The 19,651-nt window shown below is 37.7% G+C and overlaps 1 protein-coding gene across 5 annotated transcripts in view; it reads left to right on the forward strand.

Annotated features, from left to right (window-relative positions):
* Positions 1-19,651, forward strand: part of Nup62cl (nucleoporin 62 C-terminal like) — a 71,865-nt gene that overhangs the window by 41,392 nt on the left and 10,822 nt on the right. For 4 of the 5 annotated variants that reach the window (XM_042269198.2, XM_042269196.2, XM_042269199.2 and 1 more), the window contains exon 8: positions 801-867. In XM_042269198.2, coding sequence (XP_042125132.1) covers positions 801-867 — 67 coding nt within the window. Of the gene's footprint in view, positions 1-800; positions 868-5,840; positions 5,951-19,651 lie in introns of those variants that run through there. The other variant, XM_076561629.1, reaches the window with a different exon arrangement.

Genomic DNA, 19,651 nt, shown 5'->3' on the forward strand with positions numbered 1-19,651 from the left:
AGAGTCTTCTGTGGCATATGAGAAACAAACAAACCAAAACACACACACAACTGCAGTTACAATACAAATATTACATAACATCATCTTCAGGTTATATGGACAAGATATGCATGACATAGAAATTCCATGTTTAGGCTTATTTCCCATCTCCAGGATATTTCATTATATATAATATAATGTTCCAAAAATTTGAAATAACTGAACATTTCTTTTTCAAGCATTTTAGGGGAGGAATAGTCAACCCGTACTTGACTGTTGAATGTTATTATTTTTAAAACAGTGAATTTGAGGAGCCCTGTTTGTTGGTAGACTCCTGTAGACCCAGCACTCAGGAAGCAGAGGAAGGGGCTGGGCTCTATGGTTAATTCTAGGCCAGTCTGTCCTACTTACAAAGCCTCTGTCTCAAAAACAAAAACAAAACAAAACAAAACAAGCAATTGCTGATTTGATTGACAAATTTGATGTTCTTAATTTTATGTGGATTGATTCATTTGTTTTCTTTTGAAATATCTTTTAATGTCTTATATTTTTATATTGTGCTTGTCAGGTTTTTTTTTTATTGATTTGTAGGAATCTAATTCCTGACAGTTACAAAATGAATAGATTGAACTAATGCATAAAAGTAATTAGCGTTATAAGTATGAAATGGCAAAACACCATTAATATGAAATTCATTGTCAGTGCACCACTTACCAGAAGAAAATTAAATATTCCTTCCTAATTTCAATTTCCTATGTTTCTTTGTTTTTGTTTACTACATTAGAATAATCATAATCTAAAAATCTCTGGTCTATTTTCAGGTTCAGCAGATTTGCAAAATTCTGAATGCTCACATGGAGTCTCTGCAGTGGATCAGTCAGAATTCAGGTGGGTGTTTGTTCTGTATATCATGTTGTAGGTATGAAAATATTGTACAACACACATTGTGCTCTCAACGACCACACCGACATAAGAGCTATGCTGAAGGGTTGTTGTTCAACGCATGCCCATATGAACTCTGAAAAATTAAGTAGAAATTTAATAAGAAACAGTGAATGGATAGAGGTAGTGTATTGATTGTATGAATAGAAGCAGAACTTTAAAATTTATCTTTTGTATACAGTTTTGATCTCAGTAAAACAGATGTTTTATACACTCAGAATTAGACCCCGAAATGGGAAGAAAGACAAATACTGAAGACGCTCCCAAATCAGTACAGTTATAACATTCTAATTCAGTGCAGATAACCATTGAACACATCATTCCTTTTTGAGTGTGTTGTTTGTGAAGGTGTGCATGTGTACGTAAAAACTTCATGAACTCACAGTTATACCCTTTAAAAGAGAGCAAGAAATGAAAGGGAGAAGGGGAAATCTGTATAGAATTATGCGAACAAATAGTTATAGAAAGTGATAGAATTAGCAAACTACAATTACAAGTTTTTCATGGAATATTTTAAGTTCATCTTCATCTTGAATATTCTGCCTCATTTATAAAATCTTTCAACCGATAGTCCATTTCTTGGCAGAAAAACATGCTAGCAGGAAAAAGTACCAAATAAAGACTATTGGTTATTCTGTTAACTTTCTAAAAATAGTCTTGAGGCACAGTTTCCATACCATGGAACTCAGCATTTTAGTTGTTTACATCAATGGGGAAATCATGATTTTACATTTGTGCCATAGTAGCTGATTTAGGGAAGGGTCACCAATAAATGCTAAAACTACAAAGTTAAAGTTCATTCAGGAATATTATGTTCGTGTGTTCCTAAAATTTATTACTCCATGTATTGGTTAATAATTATGATTACAAAAGGGAAGAGAAGCTTTTATAAGAGCTATCTTACGTATACCACTCTCATGAAGTGATCAAACTGGACCTGACCAATAATGGGTAAGGTGGTTAGTGTGCCTCATGATTTGACATGCATGATAAGTACATGCTATCACTTATGTAGTATTAGTACCCAAAATTTTCACCTGAAACTAATCACAAAATCATATATTCTGGTGTACACATTCTGAAATAACATTGTTTTGGACTATTCAAAAGGTCAGTCATGAAAAACAACAAATTAAGGAAAGAGTCATTGATTAAAAGAGAGATGATTAAATACACTACCAGAACTCAAACAGGCATTATTTCAAATAATTAGGGATTTAGAACTGTATGCAGTCTAGATATTAAGAAAGTGTTCATCTTCTTAGGTGTGATATCATCATTATGTTAGAAAATATTCTCCTAGAAAATACAGCAGAATTTGTGGTAAAGCAGTGAGCTAATCTAGATAAAGGGCGTACAAGTATATTACTTTTAATATTCACTATAATTTCCTACAAATATAAAATGTAAACCAGGTAAAGAAAATAGCATGGAAAGGGGAGTTGAACACAAAGTGCTACCCCCTAGCCATGGAACTTTTTGGCAATTTTTAGCTGCTGGGAGAGGGGTGTCACTTTTCTTTAAGAGTATAGCCCCCTGGAAAGTCAGCCATGGTCCAGGCCGAAGGCCACACATTCAAGAATATTTGGATAGCACAAATTGGCCTTCTTGGGGAAAAAAGGACACAGCGTCACATGTGTAGGGAAGGGTGTGTGGATCTGGGATGAGTTGAGGGAGAGAGGGTGAATATGATCAAAACGTATTTTACAAAATTCTGAAAGAACTAATAAAAACATATATTAAAAAATAGGACAATCCATTTTATAAACTTTGCCTAAATGTGGGGATATGATGATATATCAGGAAAAAGGAATATGAAACTTAAGTCAACCAAGCAATTACAAGTTTTCAAGACATAGTCATAAAATAATACATTTGTTTTCTTACTTGGCTTCCTGGGTTTCCTCCTTCTCTGAACTAGTAGACATCGACTACAATGAATTTCTTCAGTGTCTTTCTCTTAGAAATATACCTATATTATCATTCATTGTTACCTGCTTTTTCCCTGTGTTCGAGGAAGAAATGCCCTGTCACTTCCTAAACTGTGTTTAGAATCATTGCAGGGAAGTTAAGTTCTATATTTGCACAGGCATTTGTTAAAATAAGGAGATGCATACTGTGGTGGTTTGAATGAGAATGGCCCCCATAGGTTCATAGATTTGAATTAGTGGGCCCTAATTGGTGGAACTGTTTGGGAAGGATTAGAGGGTATGGCCTTTTTAGAAGAGGTGTGTCACCGGGATGGGATTGGGGGTTTCAAAGGTCCAGGCCATTCCCAGATAGCTCTCTCTCTGTCTCGTGCTTGTGGATTGAGATCTGCATTCTCAACTACTGCTTCAGTGCCATACCATATCTGCTTCCATGATGCCATGCTCTCCACCATGATGGCCATACACTCTAACCCTCTGCAACTACATGTCCCAAAGTAAATGTATTCTTTTATACATTGCCTTGGTCATAGTGTTTTGTCATGACAATAGGAAAGTAACTAACACACACACACACACACACACACACACACACACACACACACGTATATATTCAGGTCAGGTTATTACCTCTTTTAGTATGCATTTAGTCTCTATGAAGATTAAAAGAAGCTGTGGGTAGCTTTCTTTGAATAGTGCTTTATCCATAGTTGGTAATCAGTGGGAAGAACTAGTCACTGATTGTGAAAATTGGTGTTGTATGTGTGTAGGGGTGGAGATAAGAAAGGTCATGGGGTTCAAAGGTCACTATTAAACTGGATCTAGAGAAGCTAGTTCCAGGTTGTCATTAAATACCACTTGCATAGAGAAAATTATAGAGTAACTAAGAAGTGGGAAAATGTTAATAACCATACAATGCCAAAGAATGAGATTATACAAAATTTTCCTGTGTGTTGCTTATTTTTCTACAGTGAACAGTACTTTTGGGGTGGAGTTAAAGGAGGTGTCACAAGGTAATTTGGGTTATAAAGAAAAATTGCAGTGATTTTTTTTCTTGGTGGGGATCCTCTTTGTCATAAATGAAATCTCAAGGCTCCCAGCCAGTGTTTTCTTTATAAGACTAAAGTTGTTAGTGTTGCAAGTGATTTGCTTTATATAAGTCAAGAAACTGTGGCCCAGAAAGGTTTAATGACTTCTTTAGAACACACAGCTAGGACCAATCACAGAAAAACTGGGACCAGGATCCAGATTTCCTTATGTACAAAGCACTATTGTTAATTCTGGTGTGCTTTTCAAACAATGTGGGTATGGTTAGATATAAAAACAATTCTTAATCATGTACAAAACAGTAGAGGACAGGGTTGTCAAACACGATAATATTTTGGATGGGATGTAAATTTTAGGTGTCTGAATAAAGCTCTCAGTAGGGAGTGATGATTAATGGGGCTTCCTTATTTGCTAAAGATTCATTTGAGCTAAAGAAGCAATGCCGTGTTGTCGAGGCGGCGTTCATTTGAGATGGAGGCGCTGCGGAACAATGGGGAGAGCCTGCTAATTCCTGATAGTGCAAGCTTCTTTTTGCCATTCCCACCCAACAAGCCTTTCATTTTCATATCAGGAAATGGGGTGATCGAGAAAACGGAGCATAGCGGGGTTTAATTATGCTGTCCAGGAGAGGATTTTTTTCCTTGTTTTATTTTGCTTTTTAATAGTTAATTGGATCATGTCTGCTGAAATGGTCTGTGGACTGAAAGTTTTAAGATTAAATGAGTCCATTTGTTCACATTCAGAGAGCAGTTATAGAAAAATGAATGAGTGTGTTATTCTGGCAATACAAATATTATATTTTACTAAAGAGAAATCATTAACTCATATAAAATCAAATCTTTATTTTAAAAGGTTTCTGGGAAATGTTTTTGTGACTTAATATCTGTAATATTGGCACAAAAATTTTCCATCATAAAACATGGCAGCTGTTACATGAAAAAGATCACATATTTAACTGAAAAATCATTTCTTTAAAAGTGATTTTGATGAATATTATTAACTGAGAAAAGCTAAAATGAAAAGACTATATACTGTGTGATTCCAAATATATGACATTCTGAAAAAGGCAAAGCTGTGGAGATAGTAAAAAAGATCAGTAGTGGGTGTGGTGATGAATAGACAGAACACAGAGCAGCAAAAATACTTTCTATGGTACTGTAGTGATGGATACCTATCATTATACCTTTGCTAAAACCTGTAGGATGAACATCACTGAGTGTGAGCTTCAGTGTAAATGATGGACTTAGGGTGGTAATGGTAGTTTTATCAGCTGCAAGAAATGCACCCCTCTGGTATGGGATGTTGGTAGCTGGGGAGGCTGTGCTCCTGAGGGTAGAGCATGGAGTATATGGGAAATGTTTTTATCTGGGCAATATTTCCATGAATTGAAAGTTACTCTGAAGAGTCTAGTTTCTTTCAAAAGAAAAATAAATGAAATTAAATAAATAAAAATGAATTGGAAATTGAACATTGCATACACTCTAAGTATATTAACACATTAAATTCATTGTCCAATCAACTTTTCAACATCCACAAAGAAGGTGTGGCAAACCATGCTCCATTTGTCCTCTAACTTCTACATGATCTATAGGGATAGGACACAAATAGAAGGGGATCAGAGACCATCAGATTTAGGGGAGCCTGAATACACTCAGGATTTCAAATGTGATGCTTATTCACTGGTAGACATCATCCATGTTTCTTTCTTGCGGTTAGTATAGTTAAGAGTGAGTAGTAGCCCCAGATCCAAATATTTGTTCCCTCTCTCGTCTTCCTTTTTGTAAAATTTACAGCATTATTTCAAGGTTGACTTGATGATAGTGCTGCAGTCCCACATCTGTCTTCTGAGTTGGCAGTCACTGAAGCTGCAGCTACTCTAGCTCTTCTGGGACCACTTAGACAGAATTGGCAATCCATCTGAGGCAATTTGTTATTTGTTTTTAGTATGTGGAGCTACTTCTGGCAGGGGAGGAAGGTGGAATAAGAGATCCATGTTTCCTGTTGCTTCATATACCGCCAAATCACCAGTGTTTGTATGAATAATCACCAAATGGCACAATAATAAAGGAATAGGCTATGAAAAAACCTCCTGCTAGTCATTATTTGAAACTTCAATATTGTCATGGATGACATTTTACTTCTTTCATGAAGTGTCCCAGAGCTATAAGACTAAATATATTTTATCTGTAATCATTGCAGACTCCTAAAACATGGAACTGCATAATTATAGAATCTCACATTTATATTGTTATTTAGGGCAGAAAGAGTTACTCTCTAGAGTAACTAAAATGTCTTTGGGGGTTATAATATTTACAAAATATAGCCCCATGTGTGAATCCCTTACTTTTTGTTCTAAATATTCCTAGTCATCAACTGTATTTTACTAACTCTTGCATAAAATGCTTTTTAGGGTCATTTTAGAGTATCTGTTTTGCATAATGTGTTATAATCATGCTTTAGTTTTGCCCAATACTAATCGTTGTTGTTTGAGGTGACTGTTTCAAATTAACCTAGTGCCTATGCTGAGACACTTTACACAGCCTTGGTACAGTGGGGAGGGGCTTGGACCTGCCTCAACTGAATGTACCAGACTGCTGACTCCCCATGGGAGACCTTGCCTTGCAGGAGGTGGGAATGGGGGGTGGTTTTGGGGGGAAGGCTGGGGGATGAGAGGAGGGAGGACAGGAGAATCTGTGATTGATATGTAAAATGAATAGAAAAATCTCTTAATAAAAAAGGAGAAACAATTTTGATGTTAGATGCTTTTAAAGAGGTTTTGATTCAGGCATTAAGTGATTTAAAAACAATTATTAACTAGACATGGTGGCATACACCTTTAATCCCAGCACTCAGGAAGCAGAAGTAGTTGTATCTCTGTGAGCTCTAGTATAGTAGGACAGGGCCATAGGGTCGAGGAAATTGGCTCAAACCAGTTGCCAAGGCATGCACATAACATACTTTCTTATGAGCCAGCTTGAAGTCTAGCCAACTTGAAGGGCCTAGCAACAGGCACTGTCAGAGTTCCTGATCGTGCCCAGCCAATGACAGATGGCCACGCAATGCCACCAGATTGGGACAGTTTGGGTTCTGGGAGGAGGGTATATAAGGCCTTCTCTGTTATTGAATGAACGAGTTTGTTGTTTGCCTTCAACTGACTCCTGATGTCTGTGCGGTTGACTCCGCACCTTTTCACCCCCTCCCCAAAGGGAGCCATTAGGATCCAGCAACACTCTAGGTTGGCCTAATCTACAGAGTGAGTTCCAGGCCAGGCAAGGCTACGTAGTAACACCTTGATAAAAATAAAAAATACTTTATTAAAGCTAGACCTGGTGGCATAAACATAATCCCAGTACCTTAGGAAGTAAAGACAGAGGAATCAGTAGTTCAAGGTCATCCTCCATTACGCAGTGAATAGCAAGTTCAAGGCTAGCCTGTATTGTATGAGACCTTGTGTCAAAACAAACAGAAAAAGAAGAGTTATATTTTGTTAGTTATTTCAGCTCTCTCGTCTGAAGAGCATCAAATGCTGAGGTGCCAGAAGATGCTTTAAATTGCAGTTGAGGAGTCCTTTTCCTCTTTCATCTTCTAGAATAGACTCCGATTCACTGATTGAGGCTGTTCTTTTTACCTCTGCCTTTTCTTACATTCTTGGGGCAGTCTTGGTGACATTGGTGGATTGGTAAAGTCATCTCTTGTGTTCTGGAATTGAACGTTCCACTTCAGATACTTGAGAATTGACAGCAGCACACAGCCACCTAAGTGGACTTTGCTCGTGGAGACTTAAATTCAACAGGGACACTTGCATCATCCTGCCGTAGTTAATTGAAAGGTGTTTTGTGTCTTTCCACTATTGAAATGATCCACTTGATCATCTCTGCTATTCTTTACAGACAAAACAGATGTTGTCCCTTAATTCCAGAGAACTTCTTGTGCTTTAGATTAGGGGACTAACATTAGAATTAAACAGATCTTCAGTCCCCGTTAAGAAATGGTGTATGATGGTTAACATTCTCAGAGCTGACTTTTCAAACTTCTTTTTCTGTATGTAAATCCAGATTTGACATACCCTCAATACATCTGCAAAATTAGATTTCTCACTAATCCTACTTATGTACATTTTGTGCCCAAGTGAATTTCCTCAAGCTGGAGAGCTTCCCCACATGAATTATTGCAACATAATTTAAATCACTTCCAAATAGCAGAATTTATATTGTTTGTGAGAAAGATGGATTTTTTTTTCTCCAAAGCAATTTTCTTCCTGTCAGTGACCAAAAAACCCCAAACAAACCCATAAGTACACTGGAATGTCATGATAATGCTGTTTGGGGGTCCATGCTCAATAGCCACCTCAAAATGAAATAACTTGATGGCTTTTCTTTAGTTAAGCCTCCCAGATAGTGTTCAGGTAGACAATCCTCATTTTAAGTACTTGGGTGTTTGAAGGAACAATAAATACCATTATGGTACAAGTTGTAGCTCAGCATAGTGCTTAATTTATTTTATTGTATTTTTTTTTGAGGCATGGTCTCACTGTGTAGCTCAGGTTGACTTTGAATTCATGGTGTTCTTCCTGCCTCAGCTTTATAAATTCTGGTACTACAAGTGTGTGCCAACATACTCAGCTCAATGCTTTGTTTCTCTATTTTTAAAATTTTACCACATTTATTTATTTGTAGGGGCCAGGTATATTTTGCAGTGAGTCTGTGAAATTCAGAGGATAATTTTTGGGAGGGAGTCAGCTCTTTCTTTCCACCATATGGGCTGTGGGGATCTAACTTATATTGTCAGTCTTGGTAGCAAGTTCCTTTACCTGGGCCACGCCATTTTGCTGGCCCAGCATTTATTTTATTATAATTAACATATATTCATTGTACATATCAATGAAATTCAACATGATATTTCAATACATGCATGCATTATATGCTGTTTATTCAGAAATTTCACAGTGTTTGACAAGCAGGTACATTAACAGAAAAAGTACTCTTAGATAGGAGTCAACTATACAAGCCCAACTATGAATTCTAATTAGCTTTGGCCTCTGAAAAGTTGTTTAAAGCTCCCTACATTTGTATTTACCATCACAGAGTATTGTGAGAATCAAAGTAGCATCCACAGGCATTGAAACCACAAGTACTGGGGCTTGGAGATGACTCAGTGGGTAAGAGTACTTGCTGTGCAGTCATGAGGACCTGCGTTTCAATTCTCAGCACAGATACAAAAAGCTGGGTGTTGTCGATTCTGCCTATAAACACAGTGCTGGAGAGATAAGGGATGGAGACAAGAAGATTGCTGGGGCTTTCTGGCTGCTAGCCTGGCTCCTATTCAGTAAAAGATCCTGTCTCAACGGAATAAGGCAAAGAATGATACATGGACACCTGATATCTTTTGCATGCACACATGCGCACTTTCATGCACATATATCACACATGCATACACTGTACACTCCATTGTGTATACACACCCCCCAAAAAAAACAACTAAAGTGCTATGTGGTTAGATATTGTAATTTTAGATGTTATCTAGATGTTGAACAAAACACCCACTATGTGTCAAGGCCCTGTGTTACTCTGTAGCATGAATGCATTATTATCAATGTTACTATTATTATTTATTATTATTATTATATGTTATGTCAATGTTATTATCTCTGCCTTCAGCAGGTACAAAGGGAGGAGGCAGGGTATGGTAAAGAAAGAAAAACTGAGTAGGCAAAATGGCCAAGCAGGATTTTGTTTGTTTTGTTTGTTTTCTGGGAGAGGGTATTTGAAGTGAGACTTCTATGATGAGTAATATTTTGATAATATTGATAAATGCCCAAATGAAGGCCACATAAAGATGTAAAATAATTCTATTACCTGGACTACCTACCCCCTGACTACAATAATTCAGGACACTTTGCCATTTGGCCGTCTTTCATTTTTATCCCTCTTTGAAATGTATTTTTTATTGATTGTGTGTGAAGAACCGTGCTATACCAAGCAGAGTGTCTTGTCATCACTTTAATATATCAACGAAGAGACCAGATAAATTCTCACGGTGTAGGTGAGAGCTTTGTGCTTCTATAAATACTTCTCCTGTCCAGAAGTATATGCCACCAAGAACTTAAGTCTATTCAGCCGCTACTTGAATTTCAATAAACTGAATGTCTTAGAAGTAGCTCTGACTAGTCAGAGGATAATCTTATATTCTGTCTTCCCCTTTCCTCCCCTCTCCCCTCTCCTCTCCTTTTCCCTTCACTCTCCTTTTCTGAATTACAAGGAAACATTAGTTATATTGAACTCCAAAAATTCAAAGTTATTATCAAAAGCAACTTAACCTTGTATATAGGATATACTCTGCAATAGCTAAAACCTTAACATGTGGTATATACCTGGGAGGCTGAAGTAGGATGCTCACTGAGGCCAGCCTAAATGTCATAGTGAGTTCCAGGCCAGCTTTAACTACAGAGAAAAAAAAAACTGTTTCAAACAACAGCAATAACAAATACCCTATTTATATGTTTTGGTCTTTTTGTTATTGGAATTTTCTTGCAGTCAATTCAGATTCACACAGTTGTAAGAAATAATACAGAAACTCTATTTATTTATAACTTTACTTTTCCCAGTTATAACATCTTACAAAACTGTAGTAAAATGCCATAATCAGGATACTGACATTGACTCAGCTTGTCATGGATTTGTTCAGTTTTAATTGGATTCATGTTAATTATATGTAGCTTTATTTCATATGTGTAGGATTTTATATGTATCACAACTGCAGAAATGCTCAACAGTTAGGTGCCACATGGCTTCTTCATGTTTCCTTTTTATTGTCATGCCCATCTTCCTCCCATATGATCCTTGTCTTTCCACTGAGTTCTAAACTCCTGGAAATGACTAATCTAGTCTGTGTTGCTGAAATTTATTATGATTTATTATAAAAATAGAATTGTACAGAATATGACCTTTGAAGAATGACTTTTTCTCCATTCTGCAAAATTCCCTAAAGACTCAGTTCGCTTGCTGAATATATCAATAATTTGACTCTCCATGTTGGTAAGTAGTATTCCAGTATAGGTGTACCACAGTTTAACTGGTTATCTATCTAGGACATTTGGGGATAATTGAGGAAAGCTGCTATGAACATTCAGGGACAGATTCTTTAATTGATATAAATTTTCATTTCTCTCGGGTAATTGTTAGATCCGATGGTAATTGCATGTTTACTTGTTTTGAGACAGGGTCTCATGTAGCCCAGGCTAGCCTTGAGCTCACTGTGTAGCTGAAACTGGCTTTGAATTGACTGATTGATTGACTGGTTGATTTTGCTTTTATCCCAAAGGTTTTTTTCTCATTTTTTCTGAAAGTTTTATCTTTTTGTGTCCTAAGGTTGTGATCCATTTTGGTTTCGTTTTGTATAATAGGTTTAGATCAAGGTTTTTTTTTTTTTTTTAATTGCTTTTGCCTGCACTTGTTCAGTTGATCCAACACTGTTGGAAAAGCTGCCCTTGGTCAATTGCGTTTGTATTATTTTCTTATTATATTTGTGTGTGTATATTTTGTGTGTTCACATGCATGCACATGCCACAACACACATGTCAAAGTCAGAAGACAACTTGCACAACTCAGTTCTCTTTACCATGTGGGTTCCAGGTATTGAAAATGGGTCCTCAGGGTTGGTGGCAAGCACCTTTACCTGCTGAGTCATCTTGTAGTGTGAATTTCTTTCCCTTTAAAAGACAGGCTCTGACACCATAGCCCAAGTTTAACTCACAGCAATCCTCCTGCCTCAGCCTCCTTAAACCTGTGATTGCAAACATAAACCACCATATCTGGCCCTTGAATTTGCTTTCATGCTTGATCAAAATCTGTTGGTGTATACTTGAATTTTTTCCTGAGATCTCTATTTTGTGGATCTTTGTGTCTTTCCCCTTAAATATCACACTACCATCATTTTTGTAGCTACATTATAAACTTTAATATTTATTTTCTTCAATCAACAGTGTTTTAGCTATTTTAGTTCTCTTTTTTTCCTACAAACATTTTAAGGTATTTGATAAGGATTGCATTTGAAGCTTAAATTTTAAACTATAGATGGATTTGGGGGAATTAACACCTTAAGTATACAATGAGTCTTCCCAGCCACAAACATATTATGTCTCAAAATTTACTAGGTCTGATTTGATTTTTTTCATCATTATTTTGTAATTTTTTCCACATACTTTACACACTCACTTGTATTTTATTTGACTTACACCTTATTATTTTGTTTTCTTTACAGTGATTTTTAAGTGGTATTGTGTTTCATATGTTCATTGGTAATATATAAAACCAATTTTGTTTATTGATCATCTATCTTTGATTTTCTAAGACTGGGACTAGAGAGCTGGTTTAGTTAAGAGTATGTATTGCTCTTGCAAAGGACAAGGGTTCATTCCCAGTACCCACTCAGTGGCTCACAACCATCTGTAACTCCAGATTCAGGGGATCAGACACCCTCTTCTTGCTCCATGGGCAACAGGCCCACACATATAACATATACATACATGAAGGCAAGACACTCATAAAATAAAATAAATAAATCTAATTTTTAAAAAATGACTTGTGCCAGGCGGTGGTGGCACACACCTTTAATCCCAGCACTCGGGAGGCAGAGCCAGGTGGATCTCTGTGAGTTCGAGGCCAGCCTGGTCTACAGAGCGAGATCCAGGACAGGCACCAAAGCTACACAAAGAAACCCTGTCTCGAAAAAAAAAAAAAACAAACAAAGAAGTAAAAAATGACTCACTTTTGTTTTTGTTTTTGAGACAGGGTTTCTCTGTGTAGCCCTGGCTATCCTGGAACTCACTCTGCAGACCAGGCTGGCCTAGTCTAATAGAGATCCACCTGCCTCTACCTCCTGAGTGCTGGTATTAAAGACATGTGCCACCACGCCTGACTTATGACCCACTTCTTAATTATAGTTTTTGTAGACTTTTTAGAATTTTCTACATAGGCAGTTATGATATCTTCAAATAAATATTGTTTCATTCTTTCCAATTTTTAAGCCATTACTTCTTTTCTTCCATTTTTTGCACTGGCTAGAACTTGCAGAAATTCTTTCAACTATGAAAAATGAGAGTAGACATCCTTGTTTGTTTCTCCCTCCTGTGGGAGCCCGTTCTGGGGTTCCTCGTGGCTTTACCCAGCAGGTCCAAATAGAGGATGATCAGGACCACGGGCCTGAGTGCAGGTGTCTGAGATGGTCTGCACTTGGCTGTGCTGGGGGAGGAGGTCTTTTGCTCCACCCCTTGGCGTCTCTATAAAAACCCTGGACCAGAGACAGTCCGGGCCCGTTGGAATAGGTTCCAGGCCCTCTCGAGGCTATCCTTTATTTTCTATCTGTTTATCTACGCAAGATTCTCCGCTATAAATCCTTCTATCTAATATTTCCTGCTGCTCGCACTCAAGAAAACTCTGGGAAGCTGTGGGAGTGGTGGGTAAACGCCCCACAGAATGGCGCCGTGAACAGGGACTAAAGAAAAAAAGGGACTAAAGAAAGGGGAAAAAAAAGGGACTAAAGAAAGGGGAAAAAAGGGACTAAAGAAAAAAGGGACAAAAAAAGGGGGGACTAAAGACAAATGAACAGGGACTTAAGACAAAGTAATAGGGACTAAAGATAAAGGAAAATAATAGTTTTAATACAGAGTTTTTGGTGAAAGTGCTGAGTCAGCCCTGCCAGTGGAAAGGCATGCCGGTGTCATGGAATATATATTTTTATATATATTTTTTGGGAAGGCAGGCGTTTTATCCTCGAGAGAAAAGGAAAGCGGACTGGAAGGATGTCCGATGCTGCAGCGAAATTCTCTTCTGTCAAAATTTTCTATCTTCTATCCCTTTCTCAATTTCTATCTGTGATAAGTATAAGGTATAGGGTAGTAATATAGCTTAGGAAATACTTAGAAGTGTAAGATTGTGTAGGAAAAAATAAGTAAGGCAACTAGACAGAAAAACTCTTCAATTTTCTCACTTTGGGGGCTTTGAAAGCAAACTGGGGAAAAAATCTTTCTTTGGGCTTTTCGGGTAGTAAAAAAGCTCTTCTTTGAGCTTATGGGGAAGAAAAAGTTTCCTATGGAAGCTTTTGACCTGGGGACAGCTGAAATGCCAAATCCAAGCGGCAGGAGAAAGTAATTTCTCCCTGAGGCAAAAATGGGGGTGTAAGAAGTCAAAGTTTAAAGTTGGGAAGTTTTGGGAAAAGTTGGTCTTTCTCCTGGGGGGAAAAATCTTTCTCTTAAACTATAAAGCTTTTCTTGGAAAATTTGGGGGGAAAATCTCTCTAAAAAGCCTTAATCTTTCTCAAAAGCTCTCTAAAACTTAAAAACTAAATTTCTTTCTGAGAGAGGACAAAAATTAGAATCACCTGAAGATATTAGTATGGGGACCACCTGTGATTAGCTCTAAGTGAAAACAACAACTTTAAGACAGCAAAACCTAAGTTCTTTCAAGCTTTCACAATCCTCCCTGCAATGCAGGAGGCTGGAACAAGTTTCTAAAAACCCCTTCTAAGCTCTGTCTCTTCAAGCTAGTAAAAGACAGTGGGTCAGAGTACCCTGAGGGAAACGCTTGGGGAGAGTGTGGGTGACGAGCTACAGAGAGCCCAAAAAGGGCAGGAAACTTGACCTGAGAAAAGCAAAATAGTCAAGCTTCACCGTTACAGCTGAGCTGAGGCAGCAAAGGTTTTGAGTGAGCATTTCAGAATGAAAAGGTGCTCCTAATCCTCCTAATGCAAAGATCCCCTGAAGCAATGCAAACTGTATCCTCGCTTCTGACCAAAAACCCAGAGGCGACTGGCCAGCGTCTCTGAGTTGGAGTGCATTTCGGGGATACTAGGGTTCCTGCAGTTGTAAACTTCCTGGAGCACAGAGCTGAGGCAGGAAGGTGCAGGACCCAGGGGAAGATTGCTAATGAACAAACAAAGCTAAAGCCAGTGGGAACGGCACAGTTGTCCACTTTCCTACAAGTCCCGGGTTGATAGGTCCACAGCTGCAAAAAGAAATCTGAGGAAAAAGCTTTCCTGTCAGAGAAAGGACCTTTCTGGGAAAACGGTGGAGTTGAACTGTGTCTGAAGCAGTCATGCTGCTGAGTCAGAACGCTGTCTGGGGAAAGAGTCCAGCCAGGGCAGAACAGAACTATCCAGGAGAAAAGCTTTCTTTTCTGTCAGAGAAAGCACCTCTTTGAGAAAAGCTTTGTTTCAACTGACTCCCGATGAGATGAGGGAGTGTAGCCCTGAGGGGTGATTGCCTCTGGCATAAGCTCTGTCCTTGAGCACCCAGACAAGCAAATGCAACCCACTGGGGGACTGGGCCAGGTGAAGGCCTGATGAGGCAAAACACCTGTCCTAATGGGAGTTGAGAAACGGCAAAAACCTCCCTTGTTAAATTTTTCAGTCTGTACGCAAACCATAGACCCTGAAAACAGAAACGGACAAAAAGCCCCTACCTTCAGTAGCAGGGAAAGCCAGCGCTCTAGTGTCGGAAACTGTTTCTGGGGTAGAGGGGATAAACTGAGACCAAACTGGATACTGTCAGGGAGAAAGACTCTGAAGAAACAGAGGGGACAGATTCCTCCCCAGAAAAGGTATGACCTGACAAAGCTGCTAGAGTTTGAGGCAGATTCAGGGGGAGAGAAAGCCCCTACCTCCAAAGGCAGCTAGCAGAGGTACAGAGCCGCAGATAGCTGAAGCTCTGCATCTGGGGAAGGAAGGAGCAAGCAAAATGAGAATAAGATCAGTGGGAGAAAATCTCTCTGAAGGAGCTATGGAAAAGCTGTTGTACATGATCTTGTTTTTCACTGACTGGCTAAAACAAACACAAGCCCCGAGGAAAGTTGCTATCAGAAATGCCAGCCTCAATGCCGGCTACCGAGGCAGGTGTGATTCTGATTTGGGGGCCAGTGTCTGATGAAGGAGAAACACCTGTTAAAGCCAACTGAGGAGAATAGAAACCTCCCAATGTGCCATAGCTGAAAATGTAAAATGCTTGTTCAAATCTCCCGTTACAAAAGCAAAAAACTTTGTTCAAACCTCCCGGGCAAGAATTTGTAAGCAAGTCTGGTAAAAGAGAACCAGTTGACTCTCAAACCCGATAAGAAATATGGAAAATGATATAAAGGACTGATATTATGGACTGATATAAGGGAAATGCATTCTGGGAAAGGTAGTTTTTCTGCTAAAGATGGCGACATTGCCCTGAAACACTTTTGTCAGCTCTAAAATTAAAATACAGCTTTTAAAAGAAAAAGTGGAAAAGTCGTCTAAGGGTTTAAGTGTCAGTTCCAATGAAAAATTGAAAGGATACGGAACTAGGTGCACTTCATGGTTTGGGGCTCTGTTGGTAAAATGCCTTATTTACCCTAATAGCTGTGCAAAGTTTTTACGGCAGTTGGATGACAAAAAGCTACCTATAAGAGCAAACAAGTCACTTTAAAATCCTTAAAATACCACCTAATAGCTGTGCAGTTTTTGGCGAAGAGCTTTACAGCAGCTAAATATGGTAATTTCACCCTCAGTGTGAAGTGAAGTTTTTTGGTAGAGCAAACCAAAAGTGCTGCTGTAATAGAAACGTTTGTTTGAATTGAAGTTCTTAGGGGACTATTATGAATTTGGGTGTAGGGACAGCCTCTAGTTAAAAACTGTCTACCGCTGACAGTGCATCTCTGCTGGTCTGGAACTGCTGAGAGAACTGGCAACTTGGGGATGTGGCTTTGTCCGGAGAATGTTACAGTACCCTAGCAACAAGTATCACAACTCTATAATGACAACACTCACTACTAAATCCCAGTGCTTTATAACAAAGCTAACTATAAACTGTAAACTTTAGAAATGATGTACGTACTTCCTGTCTAGTTAAGAGAATCTTTATAATAGAGATAGTGATAATAATTAAGAGTAAGAAGTAGAAAAATGAAAATAAGATATGTGAGTTTGTAAAAATTCTGTCTTGTTAGATCTGTTAAGAAATCTTTAGGTGTTTGCTAAGTTAGATATATGCTAATGGTAGCCTATATAAGTTTGTAAAATAGATCTATAGAGTTCCTTTAAGAATATAAGCTTGTAAGAAGTATCTAAGGTAGTCTTAAGACATGTAGTAATAAGCTTGTAAGATGTTAGTTGTAAATGTAAGTTTAAATAAGAAATAAGATTGAATAAATATAAGTATATAAGAATTAATAGGAAATATATTTGCTAAAGTAGTTCTATAAAGTATAAATAAGTAGATGTTAATATGTTGTATGTGAGTTTGTAAAAACGTGTAAATGTTGAATATGAGTCTAAATGCTTTGCAAGGCAAAAAAAATGTTATATGTGAGTTTGTGAAAAAGTGTAAATGTTAAGTGTGAGTCTATTAATGTATATGGTGAAAACACCTGAGACACAGGAGATAGTGTCCTAGTAGACTGCAAAGTAGGCAGTCTGAATGGTTTCAAAAGCTCCAGAAGCCGCTAAGAAGCTAAGAATGGCGGACGCCAGAACCAGCACAAGGCATCCGCAGCTGAGATTCGTGGAATATCAACGCAGCACAGAAAAACCTGAGCTAACAGCAAAAACGGTGCGGTTTAAAATCTTACTATAACTAAAAAGGTCTGTCTGTGAGAACAAAAGTTGCAGAGACGCTTGTTTGAACAAAAATTATTAACTGCAAAAAGTTTTGGTTAAAAAAGTCTCTTCATATTTGGAAGTAAAAGCCTGATACCAGAATTTTTCTTGTTTGAACTTTTTGAACTTAAAAATGAGATAAAATTACAAAAAGACTTTGGTTATGGATTTCTTCAAATTTGGAAGGCTAGTACCAATATTTATCATTTGAATTTTGGTACTTAAATGAAATGAACAATAGAGATTTCATTGCAATGGGACAATTTTGAGCTTACTTATAGTAATGACCTAAGAACAGTTTTCTGGAATTGGGTTAAAAATGGAACTGTTTAAATGAAGAAATGTATTTCTACTTAGAATCAAGATGCAATTTTGTGTATGCATATATGCTTTATTAATTGGAGATTTATGAATTGTTTTGTGGAACTGTTTATGTAAAAATGGAATTACTTATGGAACTGGTTTTGTGTTACAAATGGAACTGTTCAAACAGATAAGTTTGGGTTTTCTAACTAGACTTGAGATTTTGCTTAAAAATTATAAAGAAAAGGAGGAGCTATGAGATTGAATTATGTTAGCAGAAACCTATTGATATTAATGCACCCTGGCTTTGTGGAATTGAGGAAGTGTTTAAGTTTGATGTGAATACATCGAAGTTTTTCCTATGTTCTGTTAACAAGAAAATTCAAATGATTGAGTTAAAGTTGTAAGACGGAGAAAATTGTTAACTATATATAGCACCATATATGCTAATTCAAATGGTTCTGTTAAGAGTTTGCTTTGAGTTGTAAGATTGAGAGAATTGTGACTATGTATAGCAATATTTGTTAACCTGTTAATGGTAATGATGAAGCTAAGGGATTCTTGAAGTTTGTAGTCACCGAGTTTTGGTTTAGAAAGGGCTTGAGGCAGCTAAGACTGCTGTAGTCACCTTGGACCTAATTCAAAAGAGAAATGCCATCTATATCATCCTCTACTCCCATACTGGGAGGTGTAACAGCTATGGAGATTGCTGTAAGCCATTAATAGTTATTTTTTTATATATTAAGAAGGGGGGACCTGTGGGAGCCCGTTCTGGGGTTCCTCGTGGCTTTACCCAGCAGGTCCAAATAGAGGATGATCAGGACCACGGGCCTGAGTGCAGGTGTCTGAGATGGTCTGCACTTGGCTGTGCTGGGGGAGGAGGTCTTTTGCTCCACCCCTTGGCGTCTCTATAAAAACCCTGGACCAGAGACAGTCCGGGCCCGTTGGAATAGGTTCCAGGCCCTCTCGAGGCTATCCTTTATTTTCTATCTGTTTATCTACGCAAGATTCTCCGCTATAAATCCTTCTATCTAATATTTCCTGCTGCTCGCACTCAAGAAAACTCTGGGAAGCTGTGGGGGTGGTGGGTAAACGCCCCACACCCTCCTTCCTTTATGTGTTGCTGAGATTGAACCTAGGGTCTTAGACTTTGCAGGCAAGCACTCTACCACTGAGTTACAGCCCTAGACCTAAGTTTATTTATTTATTGCTTTCATTTTTTGTACATTTCTGGTCATATATGCAAAGCTTTCAGTCTTTTATCTTAATATACCAATTTTAGCTGTAGGGTTTTGGTGGATGCTCTTTATCAAGCTCATGTAATACCCATCTATTTCTAACTGGCTTATTTTATTTTAATCTTAAGTAGGTACTAGATTTCATCAAATGCTTTCTCTGTATCAATTGTTACATTATTTTTCTTATTTAATTTGTTTATATAATGGACTCAGGGACATTTTTCAAATACAGAGTTAGCCATATATATGTGGAATAAAAAAATCTACTTTTATTTAGATCTATTTTGCTACATGTTTTTAAATATATGAGCTATTTTAAGCATTCTGCAGATTTATTGGTCTGTAGTTTTCTCTTTTGTTTTTGTACTATCTTTGCCTGACTTGGGTATTAATATTGTCTTCTATTTATTTGGATTTGTGAGAAAATGGTGTTAATTCTTCTCTGAGTGTTTGATAGATCTTCAGTGAATCCATTTGGCCCTGGGTATTTTTGTAGGGGGAATTATCATTTTTTTAATACTATTCTGATAGTGTGTTTTATCTTGGTTAAGGTTTGAAACGTAGTGGTTTCTCAAAGAATTGATACATTTCCTGTTAGGCTGG

The sequence above is a fragment of the Peromyscus maniculatus genome, chromosome X, assembly GCF_049852395.1.
Source record: "Peromyscus maniculatus bairdii isolate BWxNUB_F1_BW_parent chromosome X, HU_Pman_BW_mat_3.1, whole genome shotgun sequence".
NCBI lineage: Eukaryota > Metazoa > Chordata > Mammalia > Rodentia > Cricetidae > Peromyscus > Peromyscus maniculatus.